Consider the following 12,906-nt stretch of genomic DNA (forward strand, 5'->3'; position numbering starts at 1 on the left):
GGTCCTTTTAGCGTTCCCTAGGCTAGCGTTCACGCGGCTTTGCCTCCGTCCATCCTCCTGGAAGTTTGTGAGCGAGCGGCCGTTCGTCTCAACATTGTGTGGCCAGCTCCACAGAGCGCCACCGACCAGGATAGGAATATGTACGACGGGTAAACGCTGGGACCACCGCCCAGTCTGAACGGCTGGAGCGTCCCGCTAGACTGTTAACACGGTCTCACGGGCCTTGATTTGTTACGATTACGTGTTGAGGTTTTCAATTTATGCCTTCCTAGGAAGGCGGTCCCGAACGCAAGCGGCCTGCCTGTTGTTCGACCATTGGGAGTAACGTTAACTAACAGGGTCTCCCACCTACGGTCGGTTAATCCCCTCTCGTGGCTGCCCAGCCCGTATGTTAGTGGACGTTGTTTGTGTTTGTGTTTGAAAGCTCCGTCGAATCAATTCATTAATCCTTGATTTTCTTTTTTACCACTCATTTATAAACAAGCACTTTCTATTTTTATATCATGGGAACTTATCCTCGATACTATTCCTTATAAAAAACAATCGGATTGCTTTGATATCGCTACTTAGACCCAACTTTGCGAATCTCGGCTACTAGCCTTTAGTCCGCTAGCATTTCACGCGTGGCCTCGCGCCTATTGACCGTCTGATTTTACACCCGTTTCACTGAAAGGATACAGGTTATATCCAGCATTTCAGTCCTAAATTACTAGTGATATTGGTAGTATCACTACTAATCTACTGTTGTTCATCTGTTATGGCGAACATATCAGATGTGTGTCTAACGTTACCTCTGAGTGCAGGTGAGGACACATTCGAACTCATTTCGGTACGATTGGAGCTTGAATCGGTGGAGAAACAGATCCGTGGTCTGCTAGAGAGGCAAGCCGAGCTGCGGGATCGGCGATCAGCGCTTGAAACGTCACGCGCCGATGCACACAAGTCAGTGGTTAGTAACTTTTTGACTCCGACTTCGTCCACTCCGTGCGTTTCTCTGCCCAGGAGGACGCGATCATCTCTGGCATCATTCACTCCGGCACCAACCCAACACCATGGACCCTGGGTGATCCCACAGCGGAAGACACGAGCCAGGACCAGAGCAAGAACCTCTCCGCCCCTCCCGGTCTTCGAGATCTCCACCCGGAACCGCTTCTCCCCTCTTCGCGAGTCGGAACGCGACGACGCCGTGATCATCGGCACTTCCATGGTCCGTCATGTCCGTGCTACCTCAGGTAAGGGTAAGGTGCGCACTCACTGCCTTCCTGGTGCTCGTGTTCTTGATGTCGCCGCACAGGTTCCCCAGATCCTGAACGGTGAAGAGCGCGTCGGAGCTGTGGTGCTGCACGCTGGAACAAACGATATCAGGCTACGGCAGACGGAGGTTCTGAAGAAGGACTACAGGAGCCTGATCGAGGCGGTACGCAGCACAGCGCCTGAGGCAACGATCATCGTGTCTGGACCGCTTCCCACGTACCGACAAGGACAGGAAAGGTTCAGTAGATTATTTGCACTTAATGAATGGTTAATGTCATTGTGTAATGAACAAAAACTGCTCTTTGTAAATAATTGGAATCTGTTCTGGGAGCGACCTAGGCTCTGCACCCCAGCAGAATCGGAGCGGCTGTTCTGTCGGACAACATCTCCAAGACGTTACACACCGTATGACTAGAAAATCAAATTCCAAATCACAGTCTTTGCTGTGCCAATTTAATTGATATAAGTAGTGTAGAACATTATATAGAAACTGTGTCTATTCCTCGTTTAGTGAGGCCAAATAATAAATCCACTGTAGGATCTAGGAAAAATCTTATTGTAATTAAACCTGAAAATCTAAATATCAGTGAACAAAAACAATTTCTAAAACTAGGTCTTCTAAACATTAGATCGCTCACACCTAAGGCGGTTATTGTAAATGAAATGGTCACAGATAATAGCTTCGATGTACTTTGCCTTACTGAAACCTGGCTTAAACCAAACGAGTATTTCGGTCTAAATGAGTCTACCCCGCCAGGATACTGTTATAAGCATGAGCCCCGTCTGATCGGTCGTGGCGGCGGTGTTGCAACAATCTATAGAGATATTCTTAATGTAACTCAGAAAACAGGTCACAGGTTTAATTCGTTTGAAGTACTGGTGCTAAACGTTGCGCTCTTAGATGTAAGAAATAAATCCCTATTATCTCTAGCCTTGGCTACTGTATATAGACCTCCAGGGCCATATGCTGATTTCCTAAAAGAGTTTGCAGACTTTCTCTCAGATCTATTGGTCAATGCCGATAAAGCAATAATTGTTGGAGATTTTAACATACACGTAGATAACACAAACGATGCGTTAGGGACTGCGTTTACAGATTTATTAAACTCCTTTGGGGTCAAGCAGAATGTCAGTGGTCCCACTCATCGTCTAAATCATACACTAGATTTAATTATATCATATGGAACCGATCCAACCGATATAGATATTATACCGCAAAGTGACGATCTCACTGATCATCACATGGTAACTTCTATAATACGCACTGCTGAAATTTGTCATGTTGCGCCACGTTATAGACCAGGCAGAACAATCCTTCCGACCACTATAGATAGATTCTCAAATAGCTTACCTGATCTATCTCAGCTGCTCAGTGAACCCAAACAAACAGATGAACTAGAGGAAATGACTAGCAGTTTGTGCACCATTTTCTCTAGTACATTAGATATTGTTGCACCAATTAGATCAAAAAAGGTTAGAGAGAAAACTAAAGCACCATGGTACAACAGTGCTACGCATGCTATCAAGAGAGAAACTCGTAACCTAGAGCGTAAATGGAAACAAACTAATTTAGAGGTCTTTAGAATCGCGTGGAAAGACAGTATGTCACGTTATAAAAAAGCTCTAAAAGCAGCCAGGGCTGAGCATCTCCGCAAACTAATAGAAAATCACCAAAATAATCCAAGGTTTTTATTTAACACCGTGGCTAGACTAACAAATAAACAGACATCACCCGAGCAAATTATTCCGTTACAGTATAGCTGTAATGATTTTATGAACTACTTCAATGAGAAAATAAAAAGCATCCGAAACACAATTGTAAATGTACAATCCTCTATGGTGTCTTATGATTCAGCCTCAATTATCGCCCCTCAAGAACAACTACACCGCTTTACAACTATAGGACAGGAAGAGCTAAATAAACTTATCATTGCATCTAAACCAACAACATGTTTATTAGATCCAATACCAACTAAATTTCTGAAAGAAGTGTTACCTGTAGTGGAAGAGCCTCTTCTTAATATTATTAACTCGTCTTTATCTTTAGGTCATGTTCCAAAAATATTCAAGCTGGCAGTAATAAAACCTCTCATTAAGAAACCGCAATTAGATCCAAATAACTTAGCAAATTACAGACCGATTTCAAATCTTCCATTTATGTCTAAAATACTAGAAAAGACTGTGTCCGCTCAATTGTGCTCTTTCATGCAAGAAAATGAGATATATGAAAAATTTCAGTCAGGATTCAGACCGCATCATAGCACAGAAACTGCGCTAGTTAAAATTACAAATGATTTACTTTTAGCTTCTGACCAAGGCTGTATCTCAATACTAGTTCTACTCGATCTTAGTGCTGCGTTTGACACTATCGATCATAAAATACTCTTGGATCGACTACAAAACTACACTGGTGTTCAGGGACAGGCATTAAGCTGGTTCAGATCGTATTTATCAGACCGTTACCATTTTGTTTGTTTAAATGGGGAAAAATCGAAGATAACGTCAGTAGACTATGGAGTGCCGCAAGGATCGGTGTTAGGCCCTCTGCTATTCTCAATATATATGCTGCCACTTGGTAATATTATAAGAAAACATGGAATTAATTTCCACTGTTATGCTGATGACACTCAATTATATATTTCATCACGGCCAGATGAAAACACTAACTCATCAAAATTGACAGAGTGTCTTAAAGATATAAAATGCTGGATGACGCATAATTTCCTGCTACTAAATCCAGATAAAACCGAGGTATTACTTGTTGGTCCAAAAAACTATCCACAAAACCACTTACAATACAACTTTAATATAGAAGGATGTCCTGTTACTTTATCCTCTACGGTAAAAGACCTGGGAGTTATACTAGACCACAACTTGTCTTTCGAAAATCATATTTCATATGTTACAAGAACGGCCTTTTTCCATCTTAGAAACATTGCTAAATTACGTAACATGCTATCTGTTTCCGATGCAGAAAAGTTAGTTCATGCATTCATGACCTCGAGACTAGATTACTGTAATGCTTTATTAGCCGGTTGTCCTGCATCCTCAATAAACAAGCTACAGTTAGTGCAAAATGCAGCCGCTAGAGTTCTTACTAGGTCAAGAAAATATGATCATATAACACCGATTCTATCATCTCTGCACTGGTTACCTATCAAGTTCCGTATCAATTACAAAGTACTATTACTGACCTATAAAGCCCTAAATGGTTTAGCTCCTGTGTATTTAATGGACCTTCTATCGCCCTACAATCCATCGCGTTCTTTAAGATCACTAAATTCGAGGCTTCTAGTCATTCCTAGGATATCTAAGTCCACTAAAGGAGGGAGGGCGTTCTCACATTTAGCTCCTAAACTCTGGAATAGCCTTCCTGATATTGTTCGAGGCTCAGACTCGCTGTCCCAGTTTAAAACTAGATTAAAGACGCATCTTTTTAGCCAAGCATTTACATAATGCTTACCTTTTATTATACTGCTGAATCAGATCAAATGCATTTAATACTATAAAACTTGAAGAGACTGTAGGTTATCTGTATAGGTTGCATAGTATTTGCAGTTATTACGTTCCTGTGTATATTGCGTGAATGACGGGTGGTTGGGCAGATATTGTGTTGCGGTAGGTAGTATGCCATACGGAACCGTTGTCCACTGAAACTGCCTATTCACGCACCAGTGGGGCTCGACAGCCTTAGTCAACGGGTTGGCGCGTATGGTTGGGTTGCGGAGAGATTGTGAGATTGTGGTTAGGTCTCAGCAGCAGGAGGGATGTAGAGGTCAGTAAGCTGGGCAGAGTTGAGTGGGGGACGGAGGGGGGTGATTTTGGGACGCAAGAGTCACTGTCTTCATGTTTTGTCTTTTACGCCTGTGTTATGGAAATCATCATTATGAACAGCAGCTACGCTAATTATTTTCCCTTTGCTTTTCTGCTGTTATCTCGGGACGCGAGTCCCGAGAAAATGGCGTTCGTCAGCTCCAGTTTGTATCCAGCCTCTCACGGAGACTTCAGATGCTCCAATCACAAAGCCTATGAAGTGACGACTCAACACGGGCGATATGGACTCTCTATGGTGGACGGCACTGATCCTCAACAACTCGTCTTAAGACCGGCGTGCATACTTGGACTTCCAAAAAATACTCTAAATGTTCCGATCCAATCTGACTTGTAATGCTGCCCGAATCATGCACTGTTCTTCCGTTGGCCAGAGGAGAACTGGCCCCCCGACTGAGTCTGGTTTCTCCCAAGGTTTTTTTCTCCATTCTGTCACCTGATGGAGTTTTGGTTCCTTGCCACTGTTGCCTTGGATTTTGGCTTGCTTAGTTGGGGACATTTAACCCTCATGTGGTGTTCGGGTCAATTTGACCCGGAGAAGATTTTCTTTTTCCCGAAAATACTAGTTAATGTTATCGCTTTGGACTGCAACTTAGTGACTTTGTTCCCAAACGGTTTAACTAAATCTCAGGGTTTTTTTGAAAATTTTCTTATTTTTTTGTGGGAGTTTTGTTACCTTGTTACACTTGTGGTGTTCCCGGTCAAAAATGACCGGCCTATAAAAAATAGCTTATAAGTCACTCATTATACCATATTTTCACCCAATCTTGGATTCAATCTTTTTGTCAACTTGTTCTCTTTCAATTAGGACTGGTTTTATATTTCTGTTTGCATCTGATTAATCGGGGGCCTCATTTATCTGTGAGTGGGCATCTCATTTTTTGAGTAAAAAACAAATAATTTATGAGGAAATTTGGAAATATGAAAAAAAAAAAATGAAAAAAATGGACACTGTTGATCACACTAGTCTACTCTAATGTTTCACCAGGAATTTTGTTTTGAAACTTTTGTTTTGTAAAAAATATGGCACATAGTCACACTTGTGGTGTTCCCGGTCAAAAATGACCGGCCTATAAAAAATAGCTTATAAATCACTCATTATACCATATTTCAACCCAGTCTCATATAAAAATGTACCCTGACTACGTTGGTCCAAAGTGCAAAATGTAGAGGGGTTACAATAATGGCCCTTAAATTGTATGACTGTTACATTTTTTTGGCTTAGTCTTCTCCTATTGTTTTCCGTCAGAGTCACGTGACTTTCAAGATTCCTGCTGTGAGAACCAAAAACATGGCGGACATTTCTTTCATGTTTAGTGAAAAAAACTGTATTTTGAGTTAGTTTCTGCATAAAAATAAGTTTTGGTTACATTTCTAGCGAGAAATATATATTTTATTTTCATAATATCCACTCAGTGAGTGTACTTAATCACCTGTTTGCTCGTTATTGAGAATATTTTTCAGATCTCGCCAGAATAATGTGAAACTGTTACGTTTTGGTTGCTATTACATCGACGCTGCTATTTGACTTAAGTTTCTGCATAAAAATAAGTTTTGATTACATTTCTAGCGAGAAATTTAATTTAATTTTCATAATATCCACTCAGTGAGTGTACATAATCACCTGTTTGCTCGTTATTGAGAATATTTTTCAGATCTCGCCAGAATAATGTGAAACTGTTACGTTTGGTTGCTATAACATGGACTATTGGCATATTTTGACTTAGTTTCTGCATAAAAATAAGTTTTGGTTACATTTCTAGCGAGAAATATATATTTTATTTTCATAATATCCACTCAGTGAGTGTACATAATCACCTGTTTGCTCGTTATTGAGAATATTTTTCAGATCTCGCCAGAATAATGTGAAACTGTTACGTTTTGGTTGCTATTACATCGACGCTGCTATTTGACTTAAGTTTCTGCATAAAAATAAGTTTTGATTACATTTCTAGCGAGAAATATATATTTTATTTTCATAATATCCACTCAGTGAGTGTACATAATCACCTGTTTGCTCGTTATATTGAGAATATTTTTCAGATCTCGCCAGAATAGTGAAACTGTTACGTTTTGGTTGCTATTACATCGACGCTGCATATTTTGACTTAGTTTCTGCATAAAACAAGTTTTGATTACATTTCTAGCGAGAAATAGCCTATATATTTTATTTTCATAATATTCACTCAGTCAATGTACATAATCACTCGCTTGCTCGTTGTTGCGAATACTTTTAAGATCTCGCCAGAATAATGTGAAACTGAAACGTTTCTGGTTCAAGTTCACAGTAGGTGGCGGTAATGCGCGAAATCGATGCGAACCGCGAAGAAGAAGAAGAAGAAGAAGAAGAAGAAGAAGGCAGGAAAAGGTAAACGTTAACAAGGAGGAAAAGGAAGCGTGGATAACTTGACCAAGCTGAAAAAATGAATAACCTTGACCCAGAAGATGCCATATTCCTGGCTGATGCGTTCCTGGACGAGTGCAAGGTAAATAACATTATCTCAGTGGTGGAAAAAGCATACTAATTAATGCTAATTGCAAGGTCTAAGACCATAATAGACTCTGACTGAGGTATTGCAGGGAAGGTGCAAAATTAAAAAGCACTCCAAGCAAAGTGCAACTATACAGGTTCATTGTCTTTATTCAAATGCAAGCTATAGTGCTGAGCTGATTTCCTACGTTAGAGCCAGTGAGAGTTTAATTAAATATTATGTAAAAACGTTTCACTTTCTTTTTTTCTTCTTTTTTTATGTAGAAAAAGTTTTCTAGATCTGTCTGTACAGTACAGGACCACAACCGTTAGACTGAATTTTTACAATGTAATATTTATTATAACATTGGTTTTATAATGGGATTGTAGGTAGCGATAACCTTAGTGGGTGGAGGTTTATTCTGTGGCTCAATTGTTTATTTAGGTGGATCAGCATGGACACACTGAAGGAGGGTCAAAGCAATCCACAAAGCTGTGCGTTTGGCTTGATGAGGACAATGGTCAACCTCTGCCAAAAAGATGTAGAGCTGGGGAGAGACGAAAGCGAAATTCGGCTAACGTTACTGGTTGTTTTTTGTTTTTTTTTCATCAGTAGTTGCATTCATTATTCATTGAGCAAGTTCTAAATTGATATTCATATTTTTTCAGTTTCTTCAGCAAGCGTTCCCTCCTGTGCTCCATCTACCAGCACAACTGAGACACTACAAGACACTGTGACCATCAAAAATTTAGGTTTTTTTCCCTTTATACTTGTTTCCTCATTTGTTATGTGTTAATTGCCCAGATTTACCATTGCCTTCTTCCCTTTTCATTTTCAGACTCCCTCATTCAAGATGTCAGAGACCTCTTGGGAAGTGGTGCTGAAAAACCTCTCCCCTCACATTGGAGGGACAGGCAAACTTCCTCTCTGGAGAACTGGACAGTAATAAGGCCCCTCATGGTGAACAATATGTTAGCATCTGAGAAGCCGAAGGAGGGGGTTTGCCATCATTGTGGACACAAGGCTGCAGTAGTGATGTGTAGAGACTGTTTGCCACGATCACTCTACTGCACAGCCTGTGACCTTTCCACACATGAGGCCCTGGTGCTTCATAACAGAGCATCCATGGTGGAGGGGTTTTTCAGACACCTGCCGCCATCCACTTTTGTTCAGCAGGATGAAGGAGGGAAATTCTCCTATTATGAAAAAGGTATTTTTTAATTCTCAGGTTATATACACTCACCTAAAGGATTATTAGAAACACCACTTCAATTTCTCTTTAATGCAATTATCTAATCAACCAATCACATGGCAGTTGCTTCAATGCATTTAGGGGTGTGGTCCTGGTCAAGACAATCTCCTGAACTCCAAAAGCAATTTTGAGCGTGGCATGGTTGTTGGTGCCAGATGGGCCGGTCTGAGAATTTCACAATCTGCTCAGTTACTGGGATTTTCACACACAACCATTTCTAGGGTTTACAAAGAATGGTGTGAAAAGGGGAAAACATCCAGTATGCGGCAGTCCTGTGGGCGAAAATGCCTTGTTGATGATAGAGGTCAGAGGAGAACCGGGTACCACTCATCTCCACTACAAATAGGAAAAAGAGGCTACAATTTGCAAGAGCTCACCAAAATTGGACAGTTGAAGACTGGAAAAATGTTGCCTGGTCTGATGAGTCTCGATTTCTGTTGAGACATTCAGATGGTAGAGTCAGAATTTGGCGTAAACAGAATGAGAACATGGATCCATCATGCCTTGTTACCACTGTGCAGGCTGGTGGTGGTGGTGTAATGGTGTGGGGGATGTTTTCTTGGCACACTTTAGGCCCCTTAGTGCCAATTGGGCATTGTCTAAATGCCACGGCCTACCTGAGCATTAGTTCTGACCATATCCATCCCTTTATGGCCACCATGTCCATCCTCTGATGGCTACTTCCAGCAGGATAATGCAACGTCACAAAGCTCGAATCATTACAAATTGTTTTCTTGAACATGACAATGAGTTCACTGTACTAAAATGGCCCCCATAGTCACCAGATCTCAACCCAATAGAGCATCTTTGGGATGTGGTGGAACGGGAGCTTCGTGCCCTGGATTTGCATCCCACAAATCTCCATCAACTGCAAGATGTTATCCTATCAATATGGACCAACATTTCTAAAGAATGCTTTCAGCACCTTGTTGAATCAATGCCACGTAGAATTAAGGCAGTTCTGAAGGCAAAAGGGGGTCAAACACAGTATTAGTATGGTGTTCCTAATAATCCTTTAGGTGAGTGTAGGCTATTTTACATCTTACACGAACCCTGGTTTACTCCAACAAACATGCTGGATGAAGTTTTGTTTGATAGAAACAACACCCTTACTGTTTCATTTACACTAATATGTAAACTAATTCTGCTTTTTAGATTGCATGTTACCAATCGTTCCTCCCTGCTGCGACTGCTCCACTGGGCAAACAAGCTTTTCCAGGGGAAAGCCAGTTATTTTAGTTGGAATGAACGGTAACCTTTTTTATTTCTTCATATTGTGTTTTTTGTTTCTTGTGAACAATAGATAATTGTTTTTCTTTGAAATTTCAGGAAGATACAACCTTTTCCTTCCATCAGTAAACTGCTCCTGTGGAAAAACCTTGCCAGTAACCATGAGTGATCTGGTTGAAAGTGGTTACTGGCCAGCCACTGTCAATTTTGAGACCTTGTACATGGTGGACTTGTTCACCACGTATGAAGATCTTAAAATCACTGCCCCAGGGATGTCAAGACAAGCTTTTGTCAGCATGCTCGAGTGTCGTACAAAACTCTTTGGGCGAGTGAGTGGACTCATCATTTCTTATTTGGATTACGTTTTAAATAACTGATTCATTGTTAGGACTTGTTCTTACAATCCCCAAAGTTTCAGTACATATTTCTTGATGGAGCCCTTTCTTCGTCATGACCATAGTCGGAAGCCAACCTTTTTTTTTCCACTTTTGTTCTCAGAGTGGTAAGATATGTGGGGACACAATGCAGAGGGCCTTCCTCGAATGGGCCTATGCCAAATTTGAGGTTGACAAGCTGTCTCAGGTCCAGCATTTTCAGTGCCCTGCATGCACACCCTCCATGTTGGCAGTTGCAGTGGATGGGAACCGCAAATTATATCGTTTCAAAAGCCAACCAGGGTGTGTAACATTCAAGTACAAATTAAAAGGATCAAAATCAAAAGTACAAATCAAGTACAAATTACTTTTATACAATAAATTTTACCCACATCTACATCTATAGACCAAGACCTGATGGGTTTTTTGATGGAGTCTTTTTGGCCAGTGATGCTGAGGTGTCCTCCTTTGTTGATTACATCCATGGAAAAACTGGACATGTAAGCTAAATTTATATTTCTTCATGTGTAACACCACAATTTCACATTTTTATGAATGCTACCCCCCCCCCCCCCCCCTAAATTTAAACAATATTTAGTTTAATTAAGTGATAGAGCGGCATTACTCCATCAAATGCCATAATACCATGATTTACAGCTTACTGAATAAAATGTAACTGTGTAAATGTCTGTATTTGCCCTCATCTGTTTAAGAATCCAGGAAAAGGGAGATGTGGTGCGGGTCAGTGGACCGCAGCACGAGAGTCCGCCAACAAGTCTGCAAGCAAACTAGATGAGGAAGGTGTTGAATTGGCTGTCTGCCGTCATGGGGTTTTGCTGAAGGGACTGAATATGTTCCGTGGAGAAATTTTTGCATACCCATTTTATCTCCAGAAACAGCTAGCTTCACAGAACGTCCAGTTCTTTTGCTCTGATGTGGTCTGCAAATATTGGCCATATCTGGAGAGAGTTGTGGACCACTGTCCAGAGTTGGAGGACTTGCTGGATATGCGCCCATTTCTCTCCATCATGCATGCAAAAGCGCATTCATGGATGTGTGAGGTAATCATGACAATTAGATGTATTTCTTACCATTTGTACCACACGTTATGATTGTCTGTACTCTGCCCCTACTTGTTGTTTTCCAAATGATTACATTCATGTAAATGTGTTACAGTTAAAATGGGGGGGACGCAATCAAGAAGGAGCTGGAACAACAATCGGGGAGGAGGTTGAACAGGTTAACAGCTTCCTCTCCCGAGCAGCCATATGTTCCAAGTACATGTCAAAAGCCGGTAAGCATTTTTCATGTATAGTTGTGTCCAAATTGAGACCAAGGGGTTTGAACACTGATGCTCGGCCTTTGCATTTTAGAGTTCCATGCATAGGTGAAATGCATAAGTGAAAACAAGAAAATAAGTCTAGTCAGCTTACAGACACTGATCAGGATTCTCTTTATAATAATTTATCTTCTGATTCGTCAATTAAGTGTATGATTATTTCCAGGTTTATGTGACAATATTAGAGAATGATCAATGTAGTATCTGATCTTTGGTCCTCACTGTGAACCTAAATTACTGCACATTCATTGTGTGTCAAGTTCGCACAGACATGCTGACAATCCAGGCAAGTGGCTGGAACAAGCGAAAGGCAGAAAACCTTGACCGGACATTGGCCAAAAGATACGTCAAGGTACTTACTAGGCAAATATGCATAACAACATTTTTTTTTTTTAAATTGGCTTTATGCACAGCTGCACTACTTCCTGAACTTAAGCCAGCTCCTTGTTTCCTGTCTGACATTATTGGCCAAGCTTGATTAATTCAGGTGTGTCTGATTATTGTTGCCGTGACTACTGAGGTCAGGCACACCTGAACCAATCATTTTGTCCAATAATGGCAGGCAGGAAACAAGTAGCTGGCTTAAGTTCAGGAAGTAGTGCAGCTGTGCATAAAGCCAATTGTCTCAGCATTTGTCAACATGGACATTTCTTTTGGACAGACTGTACAAAGGATTGCAGAGGCAACAAAGGACCTAGAGAAACTCACAGCTGAGTTATCTCTACAGCAAGACACAGTCCAGCAGTGGGTGTCTGATGTTCAGGGGTGGACCTCAGGTAATTTGAAAAAATTATTTAATGGCATATTTTAAAGAATCATTGGCTCTGCTCTTGTACAGAGGATCTAAAGAGGCTGATTGTAAACTAAAATGGGCATTCATTTGTTTTTTGTCATACAAAGAAGCAACAATCCAAAATGACCTGCAGAGGACCATCGAGGGGCTATATTTGGGCATCAAACAGCGAAAATTTCAGCTGTATTGTCAGTCTGGTGAGAGCAGAAAAGGCAACTAGTAATGCAGATTTGTGAAAAAATGAATTCACTACTGATTTATACATAGTAAAAATAGCAAAGCCATTTATATATATAAAAAAAAAAACTTATGTTTACTACAAGTCAGGGCAGCATACTGAAAAACTGTCAAAATCATGATAA

At 40.8% G+C, this 12,906-nt stretch overlaps 2 protein-coding genes across 2 annotated transcripts; both read left to right on the plus strand.

Moving 5' to 3' along the window:
- Window positions 1-7,448: 7,448 nt before the first annotated feature.
- LOC130085406 (uncharacterized) lies at window positions 7,449-10,167 on the plus strand. The gene is made up of 6 exons (XM_056251152.1): window positions 7,449-7,571; window positions 8,001-8,142; window positions 8,225-8,308; window positions 8,395-8,766; window positions 9,964-10,059; window positions 10,112-10,167. The coding sequence occupies exons 1-6, from the start codon at window positions 7,509-7,511 to the stop codon at window positions 10,165-10,167; spliced, it is 813 nt and encodes a 270-aa protein (XP_056107127.1). The 5' UTR covers window positions 7,449-7,508.
- On the plus strand, window positions 10,160-12,817 carry LOC130085410 (uncharacterized). Its single transcript, XM_056251156.1, has 8 exons — window positions 10,160-10,367; window positions 10,537-10,715; window positions 10,819-10,912; window positions 11,126-11,473; window positions 11,589-11,706; window positions 12,012-12,103; window positions 12,413-12,527; window positions 12,652-12,817. Exons 1-8 carry the CDS (start codon window positions 10,200-10,202, stop codon window positions 12,762-12,764), a joined length of 1,227 nt encoding a protein of 408 aa, XP_056107131.1. The 5' UTR covers window positions 10,160-10,199; the 3' UTR covers window positions 12,765-12,817.
- Window positions 12,818-12,906: the final 89 nt, after the last annotated feature.

The sequence above is a fragment of the Rhinichthys klamathensis genome, unplaced genomic scaffold (genome assembly GCF_029890125.1).
Source record: "Rhinichthys klamathensis goyatoka isolate OS25496 unplaced genomic scaffold, OSU_Roscu_1.1 h1tg000077l_1, whole genome shotgun sequence".
Lineage (NCBI taxonomy): Eukaryota > Metazoa > Chordata > Actinopteri > Cypriniformes > Leuciscidae > Rhinichthys > Rhinichthys klamathensis.

Coding starts and splice junctions, on each gene's coding strand:
- LOC130085406 (XM_056251152.1), top strand. CDS start 7,509: ATGAATAACCTTGACCCAGAAGATGCCATATTCCTGGCTGATGCGTTC. Junction 8,767..9,963: donor ATTCTCCTATTATGAAAAAG/GTATTTTTTAAT, acceptor TCTGCTTTTTAG/ATTGCATGTTACCAATCGTT. Junction 10,060..10,111: donor TATTTTAGTTGGAATGAACG/GTAACCTTTTTT, acceptor TGTGAACAATAG/ATAATTGTTTTTCTTTGAAA.
- LOC130085410 (XM_056251156.1), top strand. CDS start 10,200: ATGAGTGATCTGGTTGAAAGTGGTTACTGGCCAGCCACTGTCAATTTT. Junction 10,913..11,125: donor TCCATGGAAAAACTGGACAT/GTAAGCTAAATT, acceptor CATCTGTTTAAG/AATCCAGGAAAAGGGAGATG. Junction 12,104..12,412: donor TGGCCAAAAGATACGTCAAG/GTACTTACTAGG, acceptor TCTTTTGGACAG/ACTGTACAAAGGATTGCAGA.